The sequence below is a fragment of the Triturus cristatus genome, chromosome 3_1 (assembly GCF_964204655.1).
Source record: "Triturus cristatus chromosome 3_1, aTriCri1.1, whole genome shotgun sequence".
Taxonomy (NCBI): Eukaryota; Metazoa; Chordata; class Amphibia; order Caudata; family Salamandridae; genus Triturus; species Triturus cristatus.
Window position 1 is genome coordinate 29,713,982 of NC_140583.1, and position 22,501 is coordinate 29,736,482.

A 22,501-nucleotide genomic window follows, 5' to 3' on the forward strand; every position below is an offset into this window, starting at 1 on the left:
GTTCTTCATCCAGTAGGTAACACTTGTCATGCATCTGTGGAATTTGGTTCTGGTGGTGTCATCGGTGAGTGAGAAGATGAGCTGGTTGTTGACTGCGAGGGAAATTATGTGGAGACCGTGGGATCGGACCATGTTGGCCAGCAGGGCCATATATATGAGCGTGAGGCTGAGGGAAGGGCACTGGGGAACTGATCTCCCTGGATTCAGATATGAAAGGTGGGAAGTGGATCCTCTGGGTTCTTCTGATGAAGGAGGTGGTGATCCATCTGAGCGCGTCCCCTTGGATGCCGATGTGTTGGAGTGTTTCGATCAATGTGTGGTGGGATACGTTGTCAAAGACTGGCGAGAGATTGAGAAGGATCACAGCTGCTCTTTCTCCTTGGTTGAAGAGGGTTCAGATGTCATCGGTGGCTGCGATCAGGGCAGTTTCTGAACTGTGATTGCTGGAGAAGACAGATTGGGAGGAGTTGAGTAGCTGGTTCTGCTCCAGGTGCGTCATAAGTTGCTTTTTGATGATCTTTCCCATTACCTTTAATGGGAATAGGAGCAGGGAGATTGGCCAGTAGTTGTTGAGTTTGTTGGGGTCGGGGGCGGGGGAGGGGGTGGTTATGTAGATTGTGAGTAGTGATCTGACATATTTCCAGGCATCAGGAAATGTTGCGGTGGTGATAGAGGTGTTGGGCAGGGTGGAGAGTTCCTGGCAGATCCTTTGGTTTCCAGGATTGAAGATGAAGTGCGGGCATGGGTCTGTGGGAGCTACCCAGTGGATGGATTTCATGGTGGAGGTGGTGTCCTGGGTGCAGAGGAGGTATCAGGTGATCAATCTGTGGTTTGTATCTGTTGAGGTGGTGGCACATCAGTTGGAGAGGTCTGTAGGTGTGGGTTCGGGTCCAAAGTTTCTGTATATGGTTGCGATCTTTTTGTGGAATAAGTTGGCGAGGTTGTCGCACAGCTTCTATGAAGGTATGATGTTCTTATTGGGCAGTAGCTGCACCCACCACCACAACTACCACTACCTACCCACATAATTTATGGATAACATAGTAGAAGAAGGCTGGCTAGCGAAAGAAACTACTGCATGACTGCTGATAATAGGACAGATGGCATTTGGTACCTTGAGCGGAGGTCACAAGGAGGAGAGGAACACACCTTTTCATATAAGTGGCATAACACTTCGGTGTAAGGGCGTGAAAGGGCAATGGATCAGACCTCCTCACACATATACAAAATGCTCTGGGCTCAGTGTGGTGGAGGCCTTGCACACATAGGGGCCCTGAGGCCTATTCCTCTAGTTATGTTGAAAGGGACTCAAAGGAGTAGTGGAGGAAATGAGGGAGCATCAACTCTCATACTTAGAGAAGACCTACAGAGCGTGACTATGCGGAGTGGTGTTCCTCTGATGAAGATCGAGTGGAGCTCCTGGATGTGGCAAGGCCTTCAGAGTCACACTCAATTGTGAGTTACGCTGCAGAACAAAGAGACCTTCCCTCCACAAGCTCCCTCGTGACAAAATAAAACACAACACACTTAAATGTGCCAGTCCAGTCACCCACAAGCAAATAAACAAGCCCGGATTTGCCAACAAGACTGTAATTCAAACACAGTGACTCTAAAACTCCCCAGAAAAGTTACATTAAATAAAAATCCAGTTTCTGTCGTGGTCTGGGACACACAGCGGTGTTTCACACACACACAAATACACACAAAGGAGCGGTGTGGGGGTAAATTGCAATATGTCCCAACATGGCAGGGAGGTGGGCTGGAGTCTGCTGTCTCTTGCTCATCCCATGCTACTGCCTGCCTCCAGCAAGGGCAGTCAGTAGTGCCCACTTGTGGCGGGGTGAAGGGCACGCTAAGGCATGGCGTGGGCCTAGTGTCACACAGCCGTCTCTTGGTCTTCCCGCTGGATCATCTGGTAGTGCTGTCGGTTCTCGAGGTAGGCAGCAAGCTCCGGATCATTTGCTTTTTCAGCTCGATGCTTGGGGGTGTCCCCCTAGAAGGAACGGAAGAGGTGGTGCTATGAGAGTGTTGCACATCAGCAGCAAAGAGGTTATCAACTGGGTGACCAACACACTATTGTAATCACAAGTAAGATTATCATAGAAAGGTTAACGTAAGTACAAAGATGTTGTGATGAATAAGTGAATGTGCAATATTGTTGTTTGCAAATCAACAATTGGACCAACAGAGACATTATCAGGAAGATCAACACAATATTGCCTTCAACCGAAAGTTTATCACAAAAAGGTTATCATCATGACGCCTGTAAAGGTTACACGACAAATAAGGAGCATAGCAATATCACCATGGGAAAGACCAACACAAAGATTGTCAAGAGTGAAACTAGCAGAAGAGGGTGTGAGCAGCAAAAGGAACACAGTGATATTGGTGGAACAAACACCACTAAGACATGATCAATCTAGCAGCCAAGGCAAAACACAAGCACAAAGATGTCATTGTTGGAGCAAAGTACACAATATTGTGAGAATGTTAAGTTTTTCTCTAAGTTTGTCAGTGGTGTGAACGATGAATATTGGCTTAAATACTAATGAATTCAAAAAGAACAATTGATGGACAGAATGCAGAACAATGTCATACATTCATCCCAATACAAAGATCTGGGCCTAAAGCCATAGTTTTTTTGCTCCCCATGCCATTCCAGTTTGAACCCAGCCATATGCAAATCAGTCTTTGACCCTGCACCCAATGGGAACAGTCCAGCCCGATCTGCCAGGCCAGGTCCTCCCTGGACTGGAAACAAGCCTCCTAGGACCTGGTTTGGCAGTTTGGGCTGGACTGTTCCCATGAGGCCCAGGGTCAAGACTGATTTGCATATGGCCATGTCTGAACTGGGGTGGCATGGTGAGCAAAGGAATGATTGATTTAACTCAGATCTCTTGACTGGGGGTGAATGTTTATTGTGTGTCTTTTGCTTTCTCGCCCTAAGTGCGCCAGGTATGCCCAAACGTGGGTCCTGTGCTCTCCATGCAACTGGAGTCAGGCTATCCTGGCTGATGAGGGGTGCTGCCTCAAAACCGGTCCCAGGATGCTTGTTTCCAGTCCAGGGAGGACCTGGCTTGGCAGTTCAGGCTGGACTGTTCCCATGAGGCACAGGGTCAAGACTGATTTGCATATGGCCAGGTCTAAGCTGGGGTGGCATTTTGAGCAAAAGAATGATGGATTTAACCCATCTCTCTCGACTGAGGGTGAATGTTTTGATTTGTTCTGCATTCCGTCCAACAATTGTGTGTCTTTTGCTAAATACTAATGAAGGCGCAAAAGGTTATTGGTGGGTGACCAACATACTGTTATTATTAGTAAGACCGACATAAAGAGGTTATCACTGGGTAGACAATATTATTAAGATCAAGATATTGTCAGCTTGGCCACCACAATATTATTAACAATAATAAGACAAATGGGTTATCATTGACGATACCAACACACAACAAAATAAAGAGGCCACTGTCAGACGAATGAATAGATGTTCTCAATAACTCAAACAAGCATAATTATTGTTGATAAGGTCAACACAAAACATCGTCATGGCGACCAACATAATACTGCTATCAACAGAAATAGCAGCACAAACACTCAGTTGTGTACAAAGGAGGGTATTAAGAGTGCAGCCACCACAGAGAGACCATCACGAGGAAAAGTAATGGAAAGAGGTCACCTTCAAGGCAAACAATAAAGTGATGTTCAATTTTCCAAGAGAGACTAACAGAATGTTATCAGGATGAGACGTAACAACGATCTCATCAGAGAGGGCGGGAGCAACAGAAGTCAACGGGAAACCAGGATGTTACTGTCAGCAAGATCAAGACAAAGATGTTGCCAGAAAGACCAATTGCTGTCACAATAATGGTGTTATAAACAGTAAGATCTACACACCAATTACCTCCTTTATCCCCTTGAGTGCCCCGCCCTTTCCACGCCCTGTGCCGGGCGTTTCATTAGCGGGCGGGGCTCATGATGAGATAATCTCGTCATGGGCACAGCGCAACCGCGGCCCATGACGAGACCATCTCGTCATGGGCACTCAAGGGGTTATAAATAGCAGAGAATGTTGTCATCCGCAATTAGACAAATTTGGATTTCATCTTCAATAAAATGGTGTTTTACGACTTTGTGGGATTAGAGCAAAGCTATTGAGGGGACTAGTGCATGTTTTCATCAATGAGATGGACAAGCCATGTTGCCGATAAATGAAGCGTGAGATGCTATTGTTATACTTAACACCGTGATATGTGTTAACCTCGCCGATGAGAATGTCATTTATAAGACTAAGGCAGCAATGATCGGATAAGAACAAGGACGACTGATTGCGTCGTCCAAGCAGCGGACTTATCATTAATAAGAAGAATCCAAATGGAAATCTCTTTCAACATATCATAAAAAATCCAAATAGGTTCATCAATTTCCAAAGTAATCATAAACCGTTTTTTTAAGAGTATCAATCATCCTCATATCTTGGTCTTAAACAGCAAATTCATATGACATATCATTAGACTGGAATCACCCAGCCAAAGGAGGGGTATTACCAAACAATTTGGATCATGGAATTATGGACATACTCTAAAATGTTAAGTTGGCATAATCGCGGGCTGGCCTTTATCAGGTCCCTGAAACGTCAAAAGGAGGTTCCTTTACTCCTTTAGCTTGGCTGTTTTCTTAATATCTCCACAACATAGTCTATAAATTTAACCAATTGTATTCAAATTGCCAAATTTATGGAAATGACAACTACAATTTCACTTTTTGCTGCTTTTTGTAGTTAAGTACTTCCTACACAGCATACACACTAAAGTTACATTTCAATTAAGTGCCAAAATTCAATGTCCAAAATGATCCTTTTAATCATGGCTTAAAATACGAAGGAGGGTTCCCCAGGGGGTCCTTCTTCCGTGGATACTTGCCATAACAGGGATAGAATGCCCAGCTCCATGTGCCAGAGAATGTGGTTGCGGTTGGTCAGTAAGGCAGATGTAGCATGTCTAAGATCATTAAAATAAGACATGTAGGTGCACGGACATCGTGTTGATGTATATCTCCAGTAGAATCAGACGACTATGCTCACTCACGCAAGTTAATTTAAAATAACTACAACTCACAAATGGGTTGGAGGATTAGGAGAAGCCTTTTTAACTCTTTTGTAACATCACCAGTGGGCGTGCACCAGCTCCGCTCAGGATAGACTTGAGGAAATTATTGCTGTCTCAACGAGACAACCTTGAAAAATGTAAAGCAGATGATGCAGACTCCCCTGGAGGGGACAAGACAGCCTGGACCGATGGAAGGAGGGGACCTGGAAGTGGGAGAATATGAAATGGCATGGAGCCACTGGAGGGGACAAGAAAGCCTGGTGCGATGAAAGGAGGGGACCAGGAAGTGAGAGCCGGTGAAGTGGCATGGAGCCACTGGAGGGGACAAGACAGCCTGGACCGATGGAAGGAGGGGACCTGGAAGTGGGAGAATATGAAATGGCATGGAGCCACTGGAGGGGACAAGAAAGCCTGGTCCGATTAAAGGAGGGGACCTGGAAGTGGGAGCACGTGACGTAGCATGGAGCCACTGGAGAGGACAAGACAGCCTGGTGTGATGAGGAAGGTAGAGGACCTGGAAGTGGGAGCAGGTGAAGTGGAATGGAGCCACCCCAACCACACTGGAACCTATGTGAGTGAGTGATGGTGACCTGCGTGTCCTCTAGTTCAGGCTCCAGAACTGCTAAGTAATGATGGTGGGTCTGATGACGGTAGTAGCGATCTTACACCCGGTAACCTCACGGCATGCATTGCATTGTAGGAGGCCACGGGATTATGAGTATTGCGAATATTTGGGAGGGGCAATTGTGGCTTGTTTCAAGCGCCTGCCATGCCTGGCATTGCTGCACCGAAGGTATGAACACCCGTCTAAGCTACTTGTTAGTGGAGCCTTTTACCTGGTCTCCACTTCTTTCTGCCCCACTAGTCCATAAATGACACAGTCCTGGCGTCATCCTAAGGGTGAGCATGGACATGGGGAGAAGAGAAACAGGCGCTGAGGAGCAAGAAAGACACTGTTAAAAACAGGAAGTCGGGGAGAGAAACAGGACCGAGGCAAAAGGAGACAACAGGAACCAGGAACAAACACTGAACTCATGAGAAGACTCCAGACAATACAGAACTCCTCACACAGGCTAATCTTCAACCTGCACAAACAGACCCACATCACCCCACACCTAAGGAACCTCAACTGGCTCCCCATCCAGGAAAGATGCCCATTCATGATATTGACGCACACCTACAAAGCCCCCCACGGCCAAGGACCAGCATACATGAGCCACCACCTGAACTTCCACCAACCATCCAGAGTCCTTCGATCCCCCGCCCTCCCACAGACACCACGTATACACCAAAGCCACGGCGGAGGCCTTTCCTTCTCCTATGTCGCCGCCAAGTCCTAGAATGCCCTCCCCCTCCGGACATCACAATCACTGGTGGACTTCAGGAAGAGACTCAAGCACGGCTCTTCGACTGAGCACAGCAACCTAGCACCTGGATTCCCTCACTGGTGATTAGCAGAGCTTTACAAATACTGATTGATTGATTGATGAGGGAAAGAAGAGGCAAAGCATTATAGAGGGAGGTGCTCTAGTGCAGTGTTCCAGCGTGTAGGACCAGTTTCCTTACTTACATGAGTGCCACGAGCACCATTTACTATGTCACTGTGAGCTTTGCTACCAACTATACATATCAATACTGACCCACTCCAGTAGGCCGGCATGGTCTCCATCTAATGTCCAACATATACAGTCAAAACATTCAAGTTCGGTAATATTCGATATAGTATATGATAAGTTTGTGCCATAAAAATGTTCTGTGAGGATCGATTCTGAACACTGTACTTTGTCAGCGTCCACCCTGAGCCACGTAAGGAGCAATCACTTGGCAAATGTACTTCTTAGTGGATAAATGTCTGGCGATGAAGAATCACACCAGCTTGGACCACAACCGTTTAACTCAGGACTGCACACACTTGTCCTGGAGGTCACATATTATTAAACTTGTATTTTTATGCACAACACTTTTAAAAGCAGTCCAGATTCTCGTTATTAGAAGCAAGACTTTGCAGTTCATTTTGCCTGCGCGAATATTGGGGTCATTGCATTAGCCTCAGCACTAAGAAGATTTGATAAACTGTCCTATCCCCTTTTATCCACAGGCACGGATCTCATCTAATGACTACAAGATGCCCCGAAGAAGGGGGTCGCTGACCAAATTACTTACTGGGCTGAAATGAACCAGTTACTTACCTTCGGTAGCACGCTCTCAATAAATCAATCAGGTGTTTGTGAAGCACACTACTCACCCGTGAGGGTCTCAAGGCGCTGGGGGGTGTGGGTGAGGAGGTCGTGCAGTTCTGATTCAGCTGAAGAGCCAGGTCTTGAGGTTCTTCTGAAGGTGTGCAGAGTGGGGGAACGTCTGATGCTGAGCGGGAGTTTGTTCCAGGTCTTTGCTGTGATGTAGGAGTAGGCTCTTCCACCCATTCTGGCTCTGCGTATGCGTGGGGTTTCGGCGAAGGCAAGGTCGGCGGAGCAGAGATTTCTCTTGGGTGCGTGGAAGGATACTCTTTCGTTGAGGTATTGGGGTCCAGTGTTGTGGAGGGATTTGTAGGCCTGAGTGAGTAGCTTGAAGGTTACTCTCTTCTCGACGGGGAGCCAGTGGAGGTGTCATAGGTGCTGGGTGATGTGTTCATGTCATAGGATGCCGAGGATGAGCATGGCAGTAGTGTTCTGGATGGTCTGGAGTTTCTGGAGCAGGGATTTGTTGATTCCGGCATAGAGAGCGTTATTGTAGTCCAGTCTGCTAGTTATGAGTGCAGGGGTGACTGTCTTTCTGGATACGGAGGGGATCTACTTGAAGGTCTTGCGAAGGATGCAGAGGGTGTTGTAGCAAGAGGAGGAGACGGCAATGATCTGTCGGGTCATGGTGAGGGAGGAGTCGAGTATGATGCCGAGGTTGCGGGCATGGTCCATGGGAATAGGTGGGCTGCGGAGGGCCACCAGGTGTTGTCCCATGCGGAGGGGGTGAGTCCGAGGACGAGGACTTCTGTCTTCTCCGAGTTGAGCTTCAGACAGCTGCTACTCATCCAGGATGCAAGGTCTTTCATTCCTTCCTGGAAGCCGAGTCTGGTGATGTCGGGTTGCCTCGTAAGGGAGAGGATGAGCTGGGTGTCATAGGCGTAGGATACTATGCTGAGCCCATGTTGTCTGACAATGGCGGTGAGCGGATCCATGTAGATGTTGAAGAGAGTACGGCTGAGCGACAATCCTTGGGGTACTCCGCAGTTGATCTCAGTGGGTTCGGAGAGGAAGAGCGGGAGTCTGATTCTTTGGGTTCGGCCAGTGAGGAAAGAGCAGATCCAGACAAGGGCAGTGTGAGAAGTTGGCCTGGTATATGCTGTCCACTAGTTATGTTGGGCACCTTGTACCAGTCCAAACAACCCTTATTGATGAATAGATTTAAAGACAACTTTTATTGAAAGCTATCCTAGTGGTAGCTATGGAGAGCAGACTTCAGGCTAAGTCTTGAAGGAGTGTAAAGCAGCATGGTTTACCAGATTATAACCTCTTGAATTACTAAATGAAAGGAGAACCACACAAGGTATATATAAAATATACGTATTGATTTCTAAACACTCACTACTAATCTCTTTATCAGAATAGAGTCCAAGATACGCAATAATACAGTTCTAAAATGACATTAAATAGCACAAAATACCATGGGCCCAGGGAGGGGGGGGGGGGCAAACCATGTATTAAGGAAATGGTATAAGAACCACAACTTGACTAGACACAGTGCCTGGAGCACGTAGAATCGCTGGGACCCCAAGGAACCACCCAAGGTAGTGACACAGGAGACCCACGGGGGACGTGTGCAGTGTGAGAACACAGGGGCGAGCCCCGTACTATTCTATGGGAAAGTCGCGGTTAGAATTTTAGAAGTTAAAGACACTTAGGAGAGGACTTTGAGCAAACCCCTTTAGACTTAGGGGGTTCTAGGGCCAACACCCACGGGAACACCGGAGTACTCGAGTTACTTCACCCAGGGAAGCGGGGTTCATAGGTGTCAAATGGTGTCAGGTATCGTCGTTGATTTCAATGGCGATCTGCTGCAAAGTGCTGCTGCCGGGAAGAAGAAAAGTGTCCGGTGTGATCCCAGCCAGGATCGAAGATCAGAAGAACCTGAAAGCAGAGGGAACAGAGTATGGGTCACTTGCCAGTGACCAGGGGCACGATAGACAAATGCCCACCGATATCGGGTGTTTCAGGTGCGAAGAGGTGAAGCTTGACTCTGCAGCCACGAGGACCAGGAAGCGTCAACGATGACCAGGAGCTGGATTCGAGCTGTGCCGCGAAGGATGTCGAGTGCTGCGGTGTCAGTACTCGAATTGAACCCAACAAGCCTTGGAAACAGCAACCCATGCAGGTAGAGAAAAGATGCTTCAGTGTGGACCAGCAAGGTCCTGGGGACTCCCCAAGCGATGGAGAGTCAGGGCACGTCTGGAGCAACCAGGGAAGCCCAATTAAAGTTAGAGTTGCCTTCACAGGGACCCACCAGTTGATGGACCAGGGATCGTGAAGGGACCTCGAGAGGAATAACACAATACCAGCCCATGGGACACTCGGTGAGTGTAGGCCAGTAATCTTCGGTGGAGACACTGCTCGGGTGTGGACTACAAGTAGCCCAAAAGCACAGCCTCCAGGATTGACGAGAAGCATATGCACTTGCAAATGTGCACGGTGTCCAGGGGTTCCGGTTCCATGGTCACCACGAGGGCTACTGGTCTCAGCTTTGCTGGGAGCTCGGGTCGGCCTCTAGGAAGTCTGGGAACCCACCTCCAGTGTTGCAAATTCTTCAGAGTCCGGTGGGAGCTTCGGAGATGCAAACCGGTCAGATGCGTCTTAGGTGCCTGCCTTGCAGGGGAATAACTCCTTTAATTCAAGGGAGATTCTTCTGTCATCTAGCGCCTTGTAGATCTTCGAAGTTCCAGGATTATGTATCAGAGTTTCATCCAGGTAAATCTAAAGTCCTGTAGCCAGGGGTTCCTATCTTATACCCAAGGAAGGGGTGGGACAAACTCTAGGGACCCACCTATGGGAGGGTCAGAAAAGAGGGGTGGCTACACCCACTTCCTTTGTCCAGTTTCACGCCAGAGCAGGGGTTGGTAACCCCTGCAACCGGTTTGAGCTGGACTAGGCATAGGGACACCAAATGTGCCCTCAGTGCAGACTTCAAAGCACTCTTGGAATGCACCCACCCAGTCCCAATACACTAAAGCCTGTCTGGGAGGTTGTCACACCTCCCTGTGACAGGAAACCTATTGTCCAGGCCTCCCCTGCCGGAGTTTCGTCCAGCAGCAGGAGGGCAGACTCGTGTCTGTGGCTGGCAGCATCCATTTTGTGATGCCAGGGTCTGTTAAGCTGGTACCGGGTATAACTGTGCTGTCGTGTTTCTCCCTCTAGAAGGGTGGGATCATACTCCCACACCAGTTACTGGTGTGGGGGTATGATTCCAAGGTGTTTGACACCAAACACAACAGGTTTCCATGCAGCCATTCCAAAGTTAGCATTTAACGCGAGGTTATAATGCACTTAAGAGTATATGGTTTGGCTGCATTACAAACAACCCTGAAATAAAGGTTCCGAAAGCTGCAGAGGGGCTCTGCCCATGCATTGGCACCCTCTCACATGAAACCCAGCACCCTGCCTTTAGGATTGTTAAGGGTGACTGATAGGTTTACATGTGTAGTGATATGGATAGATGTAGTGAACCTATATCTCAGTAAGGGGTGCATACACCACCTTACCCAGGCTGCTGTAGCAGTCCTGTTGTGTCATTTTGGAAGGCTTCCCAGGGGTGGCATAATATATGCTGCAGCCCCTGGTAGGCCTCTGGGGTACCTATGCCCTGGGTACATAGTATACCATATACTAGGTACTTATAAGGGTACACCAGAATCCAATCTGGAGTGTACCTAAAGTACTTGTAATCAATTTAAAGGGGAAGCAGATAGTTTGGCTGGGATCCTGCTATTCAGGACCCCAGCCTAAGTCGAAAACCAGCAAAACACCAGAAAAAAAGTGGGGGCAACCCTGCAGTCAGATTCCACCTTCCTACAGACAGTTCCTGTATGCCAGCTTCGTGGAGTCTGGCTGTGAGAGTGAGGTGGTAGACGGTGTCGAAGGCTGCAGAGAGGTCAAGTAAGTTGAGGGCAGCCATGTGGCCCTTGCCCAGGAGTGTGCGGATGTCATCTGTTGCAGCAAGGAGGGAGGTACCAGTGCTGTGGTTGCTGCGGAATCCGGATTGGCAAGAGTCGAGGATGGAGTTGGCTTCGATGAAGATCGTGAGTTGGCTAATGACAATCTTCTCAGTGACTTTAGCCGCAAAGGGGAGGAGGTAGATGGGTCTATAGTTTTACGGTCCGTAGGGTCTGCGGAGGGTTTCTGGAGGAGGGGCTCTCTGGTGGATACAATAGCTTGTGGCATGTTGCTCGGCAGTAACTTTGTATTGCTCCTTAAGTGACGGAGCAAAGACACATGTAAGTGCCACTCCAGCACACTGATGTCATTTTCTCATTGGTCGCCTTCTGTGCCCGCAGATATAGAACAGTTTGAACAAATTGCAGGTGGCAGTGTCACAAAATCTAGCTTAGGATCTTATGATGTTGTTCAGGACTCCACTCCATAGACCGGGGAGCTGCGAGGCCAGTTAGGAATCTGCGGTTCGATACATTCCCTACCGGAAAGAGCGAATACAGAAGTTAGGTAATTTGTTGATCTGACGGATACTTCTAAATACATATTGCTTACTGTAAGAATACATACACTGCAGCACCACCCAAAGACAAAGGGTCTGCATGGGGTACAGTACGTTACTGTGTACTGCGTAGGGTACACAGTTCTTGCAGAACTGTGTGGGCAAAATGATTCTCACACGGGACCTGGCTGACAATACAACAGCATTTCATGAACGTGTCCACTGATGGCCGAGCCGCAGCCTGGGAGATGTGCAGAGCTGACTCCTCATTGGCCAATGACATTTTTAGCAACCTGAATGTGCCCAGAATCCTTCAGGGTTGCTTCTTGACCAGTGCATAGCAGATTATGATGCAGACAATGTACCATCTTGACAATGTCCTTTTTGAACCACCTGCCCTTTCTGCGCTACAGAGAACCCTTCAAAGAGCTGGTCTCCCTTTTAGGCTCAAGCCAATGAAGTCTCTACTAATCCTTCAAGTTAGAGGTGGGCTGAAAAACGCCGGTGGTGATAAAGTGGCCAATGCGGAAAGGTGTCATGACTTTGGGAAAGAGAAATGCCCATTTTCTTAACACTAACTTATCTGGGAAGAAGATGGTGAATGGTGGCTGCACCAACAGTTCCTGGAATTCACTCATGCAACACGCAAAGGTGATGGCAATCATGAAGCCTGTTTGAGAGCCACTATCCAAAGTGAGCAGCCATGTATAGACTAAAAAGGCATGCACAAAAGAAATGTTAATTTTAAGTTCAAGTCCCAAAGTGGTATGGTAAATGGCTTTAGGGAAAACTTTAGAAATAGATCTTTGCTAAGACGTATTGCAACAGGTGACTCCACGATCGATGGTTGATCAGGTAAACACAGAAAGGCCAAGAGGCAGACAGATAACCTTTAAGTGTGCCAACAGGAAGGCTTTGCTGGGCCTACAGTAACAAACAAGAAGCTTTCAAAAGATTGGGCCTCAGAGGGTCATCATGCCAAGAACTATCCTAAGCAACAAGCATCTTTCAGCTCATGGCATGGATGTATGTGGTCAAAGTGTGTCAGGCTGCAAGGATAACATTCACTACTGAGGGCAGCAGATCAAATGCATCTATAGTTGTTAGCTCAGAGCTTTGGATTGCAAACCGGAGCAGTCCGGACCTTTGTCACTCTCCTCTTCCAAGATAGCGGCCACACCACCATAAGTGAAATTAACAAAAAAACTTAAGTTTCTTCAATACTTCAGAAAGAAAAAAAGAACTCTATGCACACACATCATAACATAGCCTCCGTTGGGGCGACCATCTTTCAATGGGAATGGGATGCCTCATAATCCAAGCTAAAGGCTCTAGTAGCCTAATAATGCAGCGCTTTCGCTCCGTCTCATGATCCTGCAATCCTCAAATTGAGCATCTACTCGTCGACCCTCAAAGAAAGAGACAAAGGACTACCTACTCCGTTCTGGTAACTAACACAGGCCACTGACATACGTCTTTTCAAACCTTTCTGGTAATTAAAACAGGAAAGGGACTGCACAGCTTCTCTTGGCAGTAGCCTCCACCCAAGCTCATGCTCAAGAATTTCAACTCAGGTGTGGGCACGAGGTCTGTGAACTCTGCGGCCTCATGGTCTGTCAATTGGGAGTTGATCGAGATCCCCCCCCGTTAACTTGCCTCATCAGACAGTTAGGATCCTCTGCAATCCACCGGGGCAACTGTTAGCACCCCGCTTTCAGTTCAGCCCCAACAGAACCCTCGGTTATCAGGTAATCCCAAGGAATCCAAACTTGAATCACCTCCTGGAGCATCCCTCCTAGGCTACCCCCCTTCGATCACTCATTTCACTCTTTACACCTAACATAACCGCACATGGCCACCCCTTTGAAAGGCATGGTCCTAATTCCTTCTCTATTAAATTTCTGCCAAATCTCTCCAAACATGCTGTGAAAAACTACAAACACTCAAAGAACACCCAGAAACACTAATATCAGACCTCTATCACAACACATGGAAGCTTCATAACAGACCTCATTTTCTACTCCCAAAAACCTGCCAAATGGAGAGCTAATATCCTACAGAACCTACATGTAACCAATACCGTCAACATCCCATATGGATCCAAATTCACCATATCCCCATCACTAAAGTTTGATGGCAAACTGTTCATAACCATCTACAAAAACATCCGTATTCAAGCCACAGAACACAATCTCTCCATTTTCAACCATCACTTCCCCACCCTCCTCACCACACAATCCTCTATCCTGAAACCCACCTACCCTCTTCCCAGTAATGAGCATTCCCCCTCCTCTTCACAAACCAGCTACCCCTGAACTAACAAGCGCCAACACCCACACCACCTGCACCCCTCTCTCCCCAACATGACATCATATTACACAATCTACCCCACTCCCCATTAAACAACATAACTCTTACACAATTGCATCAAACAACTACACAGGACTCTCCCCCACAACATCAGAATAGGCTCAACCTCAACCCCCACTCTAGCTTACGACGGCCACCAATATAGCCCGCCCTCTTCCTCAGAACCAACCTTAGCCCAACCGATCTCCTCAATCACCTGCCTGGATCTTAAAATCAACATCAAACTGGACAAGATCACCGCATTACTTAAGGACTTCAAGTTCAAGCCCAGCTCACTTACTGATCGGGTTGTCACAAACCCACCTTCGGACACCTCACACTCCACTTCCTGGTCACCTATCTCACTCAAACAGTACCATCTCAAACCCAGATGTGCCAGCCCCTACTCCCCTGTCTGACTAGGCTTTCTCCACGTGTGTCCATACAGACACACTCAGGCACCAACTCCCCATCTTCACAAAGCTTTCTCTACCACTGTCCCTACAGAAAAACTCGGTACATACTCTACATCTTCACAAGGCTCTCTCCATTACTGTTACGCCTACAGATACAATCAGGCACCTACTCTACATCTTCAACAAGGCTCTCTCCACTACTGTCCCTGCAGATACACTCGGACACCTACTCTACAACTTCACAAGGCTCTATCCACTACTCTCCCTACAGAAAAACTCGGTACATACTCTACATCTTCACATGGCTCTCTCCACTACTGTCCCTGCAGAGACACTCTGGCACCTACTCTACATCTTCACAAGGCTCTTTCCACTACTGTCATTGGAGAGACACTCGGGCACCTACTCTACATCTTCACAAGACTCTCCCCACTACTGTCCCTACAGACACTTGGGCACCTACTCTACATCTTCAACAAGGCTCTCTCCACTACTGTCCCTACAGACACTTGGGCACCTACTCTACATCTTCACAAGGCTCTCTCTACTACTGTCAGTGGAGAGCCACTCGGGCACCTACTCTACATCTTCACAAGGCTCTCTCCACTACTGTCCCTACAGACACTCGGGCACCTACTCCCCATCTTCACAAAGCTTTCTCCACCACTGTCCCTACAGAAAAACTCGGTACATACACTACATCTTCACATGGCTCTCTCTAACACTGTCCCTACAGACACTCTGGCACCTACTCTACATCTTCACAAGGCTCTCTCCACTACTGTCCCTGCAGAGACACTCGGACACCTACTCTATAACTTCACAAGGCTCTCTCCACTACTGTCCCTACAGAAAAACTCGGTACATACTCTACATCTTCACACGGCTATCCCCAAACACTGTGCCTACAGACACTCTGGCACCTACTCTACATCTTCACAAGGCTCTCTCCACTACTGTCAGTGGAGAGACCCTCGGGCACCTACTCTACATCTTCACAAGGCTCTCTCCACTACTGTCCCTGCAGATACACTTGGGCACCTACTCTACATTTTCACAAGGCTCTACCCACTACTGTCCCTGCAGAAACACTCGGGCACCTACTCTACATGTTCACAAGGTTCGCCCCACTACTGTCCCTGCAGACATTAGGACACTTACTCTACTTTTTCAGAAGGTTCTCTCCACTACTGTCCCTGCAGATACACTTGGGCACCTACTCTACATTTTCACAAGGCTCTACCCACTACTGTCCCTGCAGAAACACTCGGACACATACTCTACATCTTCACAAGGCTCTCTCTACTACTGTCCCTACAGACACTCGGACACTTACTCTACATTTTCACAAGGTTCGCCCCACTACTGTCCCTACAGCCACTCGCACACCTACTCTACATCTTCAAAAGTCTCTCTCCACTACTGTCCCTGCAGACACTCGGGCACCTACTCTACAACTACACAAGGTTCTCTCCACTACTGTCAGTGCAGAGACACTCTGACGTCTACTCTACATCTTCATGAGACTTTCTCCACTAATGTCCCGCCTATACAGACACTCGGGCATCTACTCCTCATCTTCGTGAGGCTTTCTAGCCTCCTGTCCCTACAGACACACTAGGCATCAGAGAGGAAAGGCAGACAGCCTCCCCATCCCCACCGGTACCACAGGGATACTGTGCATCAAACATGGCGCCCAGGAGAGAAGAGAACCCGAAAGAGCCCGAGTGGACAGGCTGATGCTTGAAGCGTCTGACATGGTGATTTGGCGCCGCTCAAAATACTTGGCAGAGTATGTCCTGTCCATCTCTCCCCACCTCATGGTCTCTTCAGGCCACAACTCTCTCACTTCCGGCCCCCCTTCCCAGAGACAGTTCTTGAAACAACAAGCTATAACAGTGTTAATTCAGTATTATACAAGAGCACACAGGGCCTGCGCCAGAGAGCCGCAACTTGCTACAAAGGTACTTTTGTTTAATGTACATTAGTCACACACTGCCTGTTGGTGCAAGAGCGAGACAGCCAGGCCTCGGCCTCTTCCCGAGGACCCCTTGTAGCTGGGGGTGGGGGGCAGGGGGAGCCAGGCGAGGGGGGCCGTCTCCTAGGCATGGGAGCTCCCCGCTCAGGCACGCACACGTCTCTGAATTCCTTTGTTTAATGCCCTCTGAGTGTATACAGCCCCCTCCAGCAGCCCTGTCAACCACAGGGCACTGCCCCCCAACACACACACACACCCCCAGCTCAAGTGCGTCTCCTCTCTGCAGATACTTCCAGACATCTGGAGAAGTCCATTAATGAACTTTTACAGTCCATAAAGAAGGGATCTGTCAGCAGCTTCAAGTGCAGCCCCCCCGCCCCCCTCCCGCGCTCCAGCGCTCTTGTACTGCCCAGACCTTCCACTCTCGGCGTTCTCTCCCTCCTCTGGCCTTTTCTCGCTCCCTTCAGCCTCCTATGAACTTTACTCTCTTCCTTCCTTTATCTCCCCTCACCCTACAACATTCCTTGTACTCCCTCCTTTCATCTTTCCTCACCCTACTACATCCCTTGCACTGCCCCCCCCTTCTTTCATCTCCCCTCACACTACAACATCCCTTGCACTCCCTCCTTTCATCCCCCCTCACCCTACTACATCCCTCACACTGCCCCCTTCCCCCATCTCACCTCAACCTACTACATCCCTTGCACTGCCCCTTCTTTCATCTACCCTCACCCTACTACATCCCTTGTACTTCCTCCTCCTTTCATTTCCACTCACCCTACTACATCCCTCACACTGCCCCTTCCCCATCTCACCTCAACCTACTACATCCCTTGTACTGCCTCCTCCTTTCATCTCCCTTCACCCTACTACATCCCTTGTACTGCCCCCTTCCTCCATCTCCCCTCACCCTACTACATCCCTTGTACTGCCCCCTTCTTTCATCTCCCCTCACCCTACTACATCCCTTGCACTGCCCCTTCTCTCATCTTCCCTAACCCTACTACATCCCTTGCACTGCCCCCTCCTCCATCCCCCCTCACCCTACTACATCCCTTGTACTGCCCCCTCTTTCATCTCCCCTCACCCTACTACATCCCTCCCTAGTCCTGCCCCTTCTTTCATCTACCCTCACCCTACTACATCCCTTGCACTGCCCCCTTCCTCCAACTCACCTCACCCTACTGCATCCCTTGTACTGCCCCTCCTCCATCTCACCTCAACCCTGACATTCCTTGTACTGTCCCTCATTCTTCATCTCGCCTCATGCAGACAATTCCTTGTACTGACCCCCTTCCTCCATCTCCACTCCACCATTCCTTGCACTGCCCCCTCCTCCATCTCATCTCCACCTCCTACATCCCTTGCACTGCCCCCTCCTCCATCTCATCTCCACCTCTGACATCCCTTGTTTGAACCCATTCCTTCCCCCTTACATCTAACATCACTTGTACTGACCCCCTTCCTCCATCTCCACTCCACCATTCCTTGCACTGCCCCCTCCTCCATCTCATCTCCACCCCCTACATCCCTGGCACTGCCCTCTCCTCCATCTCACCTCAACCTCTGACATCTCTTGTTTGAACCCATTCCTTCCCCCTTACATCTAACATCCCTTGTACTGACCCCCTTCCTCCATCTCCACTCCACCATTCCTTGCACTGCCCCTCCTCCATCTCACCTCAACCTCTGACATCCCTTGTTTGAACCCATTCCTTCCCCCTTACATCTAACATCACTTGTACTGACCCATTTTCCTCAATCTCCACTCCCCCTCCGACATCCCTTGTATTGCTCCATTCCTTTACCTATTCTCAGCCTCCTGCATCCTTGGCACTGCTCCTCCCTTTACCTGTCCTCATTCTCCGCCATCCTCGATACTGCACCCTCTCGTTATCTCCCTCACTCTCCTGTAGGCCTTCTACAGCTTGTTTTTTTTCTTGCCCCTCTCTTGTCTCTTTGTAAGGTCTCCTTCCTTCCTTACTCTTCCCACACCAGTCGCAGCCACATTAATCGGGGAGTGGGTGTCGGGGGGGTAAATTTAATAATTCATTTAAAAAAACGTACCAGTCCACCGGCCGGGTCCCAAGTTTTCTAAGCTCCTGCCTCCGGCAGAAACAGAGAACAGGCTGCCTCCCTCCACTCCCCTAAGCCTATCACTACACTGCAATGGCAGCGTTGGTATTGGTGGGGACGCCGTCCAGCCAGGGGTTTACTGGGAGGCCATTTCGTCCATGTAAAGACAACAGTTGAAGGACAGAATGCAGAACAAGGTCATACATTCACCCCAGTAAAGAGATCTGAGCCTAAATCCAGCGTTTTTTGTTCTCCATACCATTCCAGGTTGAACCCAGCCATGTGCAAATTAGTCTTGACCCTGTGCCCAATGGGAGCAGTCCAGCCGGAAATGCCAGGCCAGGTCCTCCCTGGACTGGAAACAAGCATCCTAGGACCGTTTTTGGGGTTTCACCCCTCATCAGCCAGGACAGCTAGACTCCAGTGGCATGGTGAGCAGGGACCCATGTCTGGGCATACCTGTCCCACTCGGGGTGACAAATGCAAAAACAACAATTGATGGACAGAATGCAGAACAAGGTCAAGACTGATTTGCATATGGCCAGATCTACACTGGGGTGACAGTGAGCAAACGAATGATGAATTTAACCCAGATCTCTTGACTGGGGGTGAATGTTTTGATTTGTTCTGCATTCCGTCCATCAATTGTGTGTCTTTTGCTTCCTTGCTCTAAGTGCGCCAGGTATGCCCAGACCTGGGTCCTGGCCTAACTGTCCCCCTGGAATCCAGCTATCCTGGCTGATGAGGGGTGAAACCCCGAAACCGGTCCTAGAATGTTTGTTTCCGGTCCAGGGAGGACCTGGCTTGGCAGTTCGGACTGGACTGTTCCCATGAGGCACAGGGTCAAGACTCATTTGCATGTGACCAGGTCTAAACTGGGGTGGCATAGTGAGCAAAAAAATGATGGATTTAACCCAGATCTCTTGACTGGGGGTGAATGTTTTGATTTGTTCTGCATTCCGTCCATCAATTGTGTGTCTTTTATTTTCTCCATGTAGCCTGCATGGAGAAAGGGCAGAGTGCGCATGACTGGTTCGGGCGGCCTCAGAGGGACGACCAAACAGTAATTGCACCCTCAGCAGTGGGCCCACCACTCCTCCCCTGCCCAGCCCTGCTCGCAGAGCAGTCCTGTACCAACTGAACCCTCCCGCTTTCTCGCAGTGTGAGAAGCACAAACATAAAATGGTAGTTATTACCATTTTGTTTCTGCTTCTCGCCCTGCGAGAGAGCAGTGGGGCGACACTCCTCCGCGCTAGTGGAGGAGCCGTCCCCGTTCCACACTCTTCCACAGGCCTCTTATTGTTCTACTGATCCTCCTATGCATATTTGTACAACCCATTCCTTCTCCTCCAAAGCCCCTTGTATAGCCCCCTACTTGAGATCTTTTCCCCCTCCTACACCTGCTGTGGTGTGCCCTACTTTGCTCTCCTCTCGTCCTCCAAAGCCCCTTGTATAGTTCCCTCTTTGAGATCTGTTCACTGTAGGAGAGTAGGGTCTGCTATCCTATGGTCACCCCAAATTTTTGCTTTTTGCTTCACTGGTTTTTGACATATTGAGGCTGTGGGCCTGCCAATCAGACCCCCAGCCTGCTGTTCTCTCTACTAAATTTACACTATGCACCCTAGGTGCATAACCAATTGGAAGTGGATCACCCTGTAAGCCCCTGTACCAGTGTACACTAGGTACCCAGGGCATTGGTGTACCCAAGGCCTGCTAGGGGCTGAAGCATGTATTATGCCACCCCAGGATTGGCCTAACTATTTGACACAACTGGCTGATCACTCAGCTGGGGTAAGTTGGTGTAATCACCTCTTACTTAGGTGTAGTATACCTATACCTAACCTTAAATGGGACACATGTTAACCTATAAGTCACTCCTATGGCAGGCCTTAACAATCCTGAAGGCAGAGTGCTTGGTTCCATGTGAGGTGGTGCTCTGGCATGAGCTGAGCCTGTCTGCAGTGGTAGGAACCCCTTCCTTCTACTGTTTCCAGATATCGTCATACCATATACTCTTAAGTGCATTATGAACCTCGCGGTTAAATGCTATCTTTGGTTTGGCTTTATCAAAACATGTCGAGTAAGGTGTCATACGAATTGGAATACTAACCCCTCGCCAATTCTGGCGACGGGGTTAGCATTCCACCCTTCTAGAGGGACACGACATGTACAGTACCTGAAACCCGGGTAAAATCAGACATAGCCTCAGCTCCACAAAATGGATGCTGCCACCACAGACACAAGTCTGCCCTCCTGCTGCTGGGAGTCCTTCCAGCTTGGGAGGTGTGGACAAAGGGTTTCCTGCCAGGAGAGGTGCATGCACCACCCCAGACAGGATTTTGTGTATTGGTCAGGTAGGGCTTGAAAGAAACCAGACATGCCTGTGGCTCACAAGGAGCCTCGGTGCATATGCCAGTTCAAACCGGTCCTGGGGCACACCAGTCCCGGACCTGGGGCGAGCTGGACAAAGGATTGGGGGTGTAACCACCCCCCTTCCTGGTCCCACCCATAGGGAGGGACCTAGCAGGTAGTCCGGCCCCTAGAATCCGCTTAAAGGTAGGAGCTGTGTCCTAAGACTTCAGACATCCTGGAATCAACTTGAAACTAAGAAGAAGACGGGAACTTCGACATTCTGCTGCACAGAAGACTGAAGGAAATCTCCCCTGTGGTCAGGGAGTGACCACCTTGCTAACGCAAGCACCATCCAGCGAATCAACGTCTGCTTTGCCGCCGCCTCCCGCCGGAGCCCGAGCCCAGAGACTGACAAGACCTGGACCTCCAGACCTCTCACCGCCCGATCCACAGTCCCTGAAAAGAGGAGACCCGTGGAGGCACCGAGACACGTGGAGCCAGCCATCTTGAAACGACCATGACAAGCTGACAAGTGCAACAACCGAGGCTCCCTCCAAGTTGTGCTTTGGGATCTGAGAAGCCCAACCCTCGAGCAGCATCTGCACCAAAGGTGAGCCCTCCAGCATCTCCACGATCTGCGTGGGGCCCTTCTGCATTTTGCCACTCGACGCGCCTAACCGGTTGCTGGCCGCTGGCTAGTAGCCATCTTGGCGACGAACTTTACGAAATACACCGCTGGTCTGGTTGCTCCAGACTGGCCCTTGCTCCCCTCCAAAGGAGCAGTCCCTCTGACCTTGCTGGTCAGAACCATCAGCTTATTTCATCTCCTACAACAATTGCTTTTGCCAAGGCTTGTTTGCTTCGATCAAGTCGCCGACACCGCCGACAGCGAGAGCCGGCGTGGGACAGCTCGTGAACCGACTCCTGGACATCGTCGACCTCCAGGGACCACGTGGCTGCAGAGACAAGCTACACCTTTCTTCCTGTTTGCACCCGACATTGCCTGGTACCCACCTGGTGCCACGCTGGTCACTGGCTAGTGACTGTGAACACTGTCCCCTCTGCTTACAGGTCTTCAACATCTCCGATCCACTCTTGGATCCACCGCATCTCTCCCGGACCGACCGCCTGCAGCATCTTTGTCTTCAGGCTCCACGGAACAGATAGAAGAAACCCGACGCACTTCGAGGCCTATGCACCCGCTTCCTGTGGGTGAGGTAAAGCTGGCACTCCTGTACCCAAGTGTAGTATTACATCTCTAATGCCTGTGTTCCAAATCTTGAGTTCCTAGTCCATCCGGAAGATCCCCTTTGCAGTAACTTTGTACTTTTTACGCACCCATTGAAACCTATGGGAGCACGCGTGTGACTATTTGCTCTGCACACGCCACCCGTGGACCTCCTGGTCACTAACTGAAGTTAGCTCCTTGTAGGCCCAGCAATTCTAGAGGCCCTAGGCCTTTTCCCTTTCCTGTTCGTGGTACTTATACCACTATTTTAGTATATGGTTTGAGCGGCCACCAGGGCCTA

The 22,501-nt window shown here is 49.4% G+C and overlaps 1 protein-coding gene across 9 annotated transcripts in view; it reads right to left on the minus strand.

Annotated features, from left to right (window-relative positions):
• Window positions 1-1,572: 1,572 nt before the first annotated feature.
• The window catches only part of DGKZ (diacylglycerol kinase zeta), a 759,825-nt gene continuing 738,896 nt past the window's right edge, over window positions 1,573-22,501 (minus strand). For 8 of the 9 annotated variants that reach the window (XM_085646692.1, XM_085646686.1, XM_085646689.1 and 5 more), the window contains one exon: window positions 1,575-1,993. In XM_085646692.1, the coding sequence (XP_085502818.1) occupies window positions 1,877-1,993 (117 nt within the window). In that variant the 3' untranslated portion in view covers window positions 1,575-1,876. Of the gene's footprint in view, window positions 1,994-22,501 lie in introns of all 9 variants that reach the window. The other variant, XM_085646693.1, reaches the window with a different exon arrangement.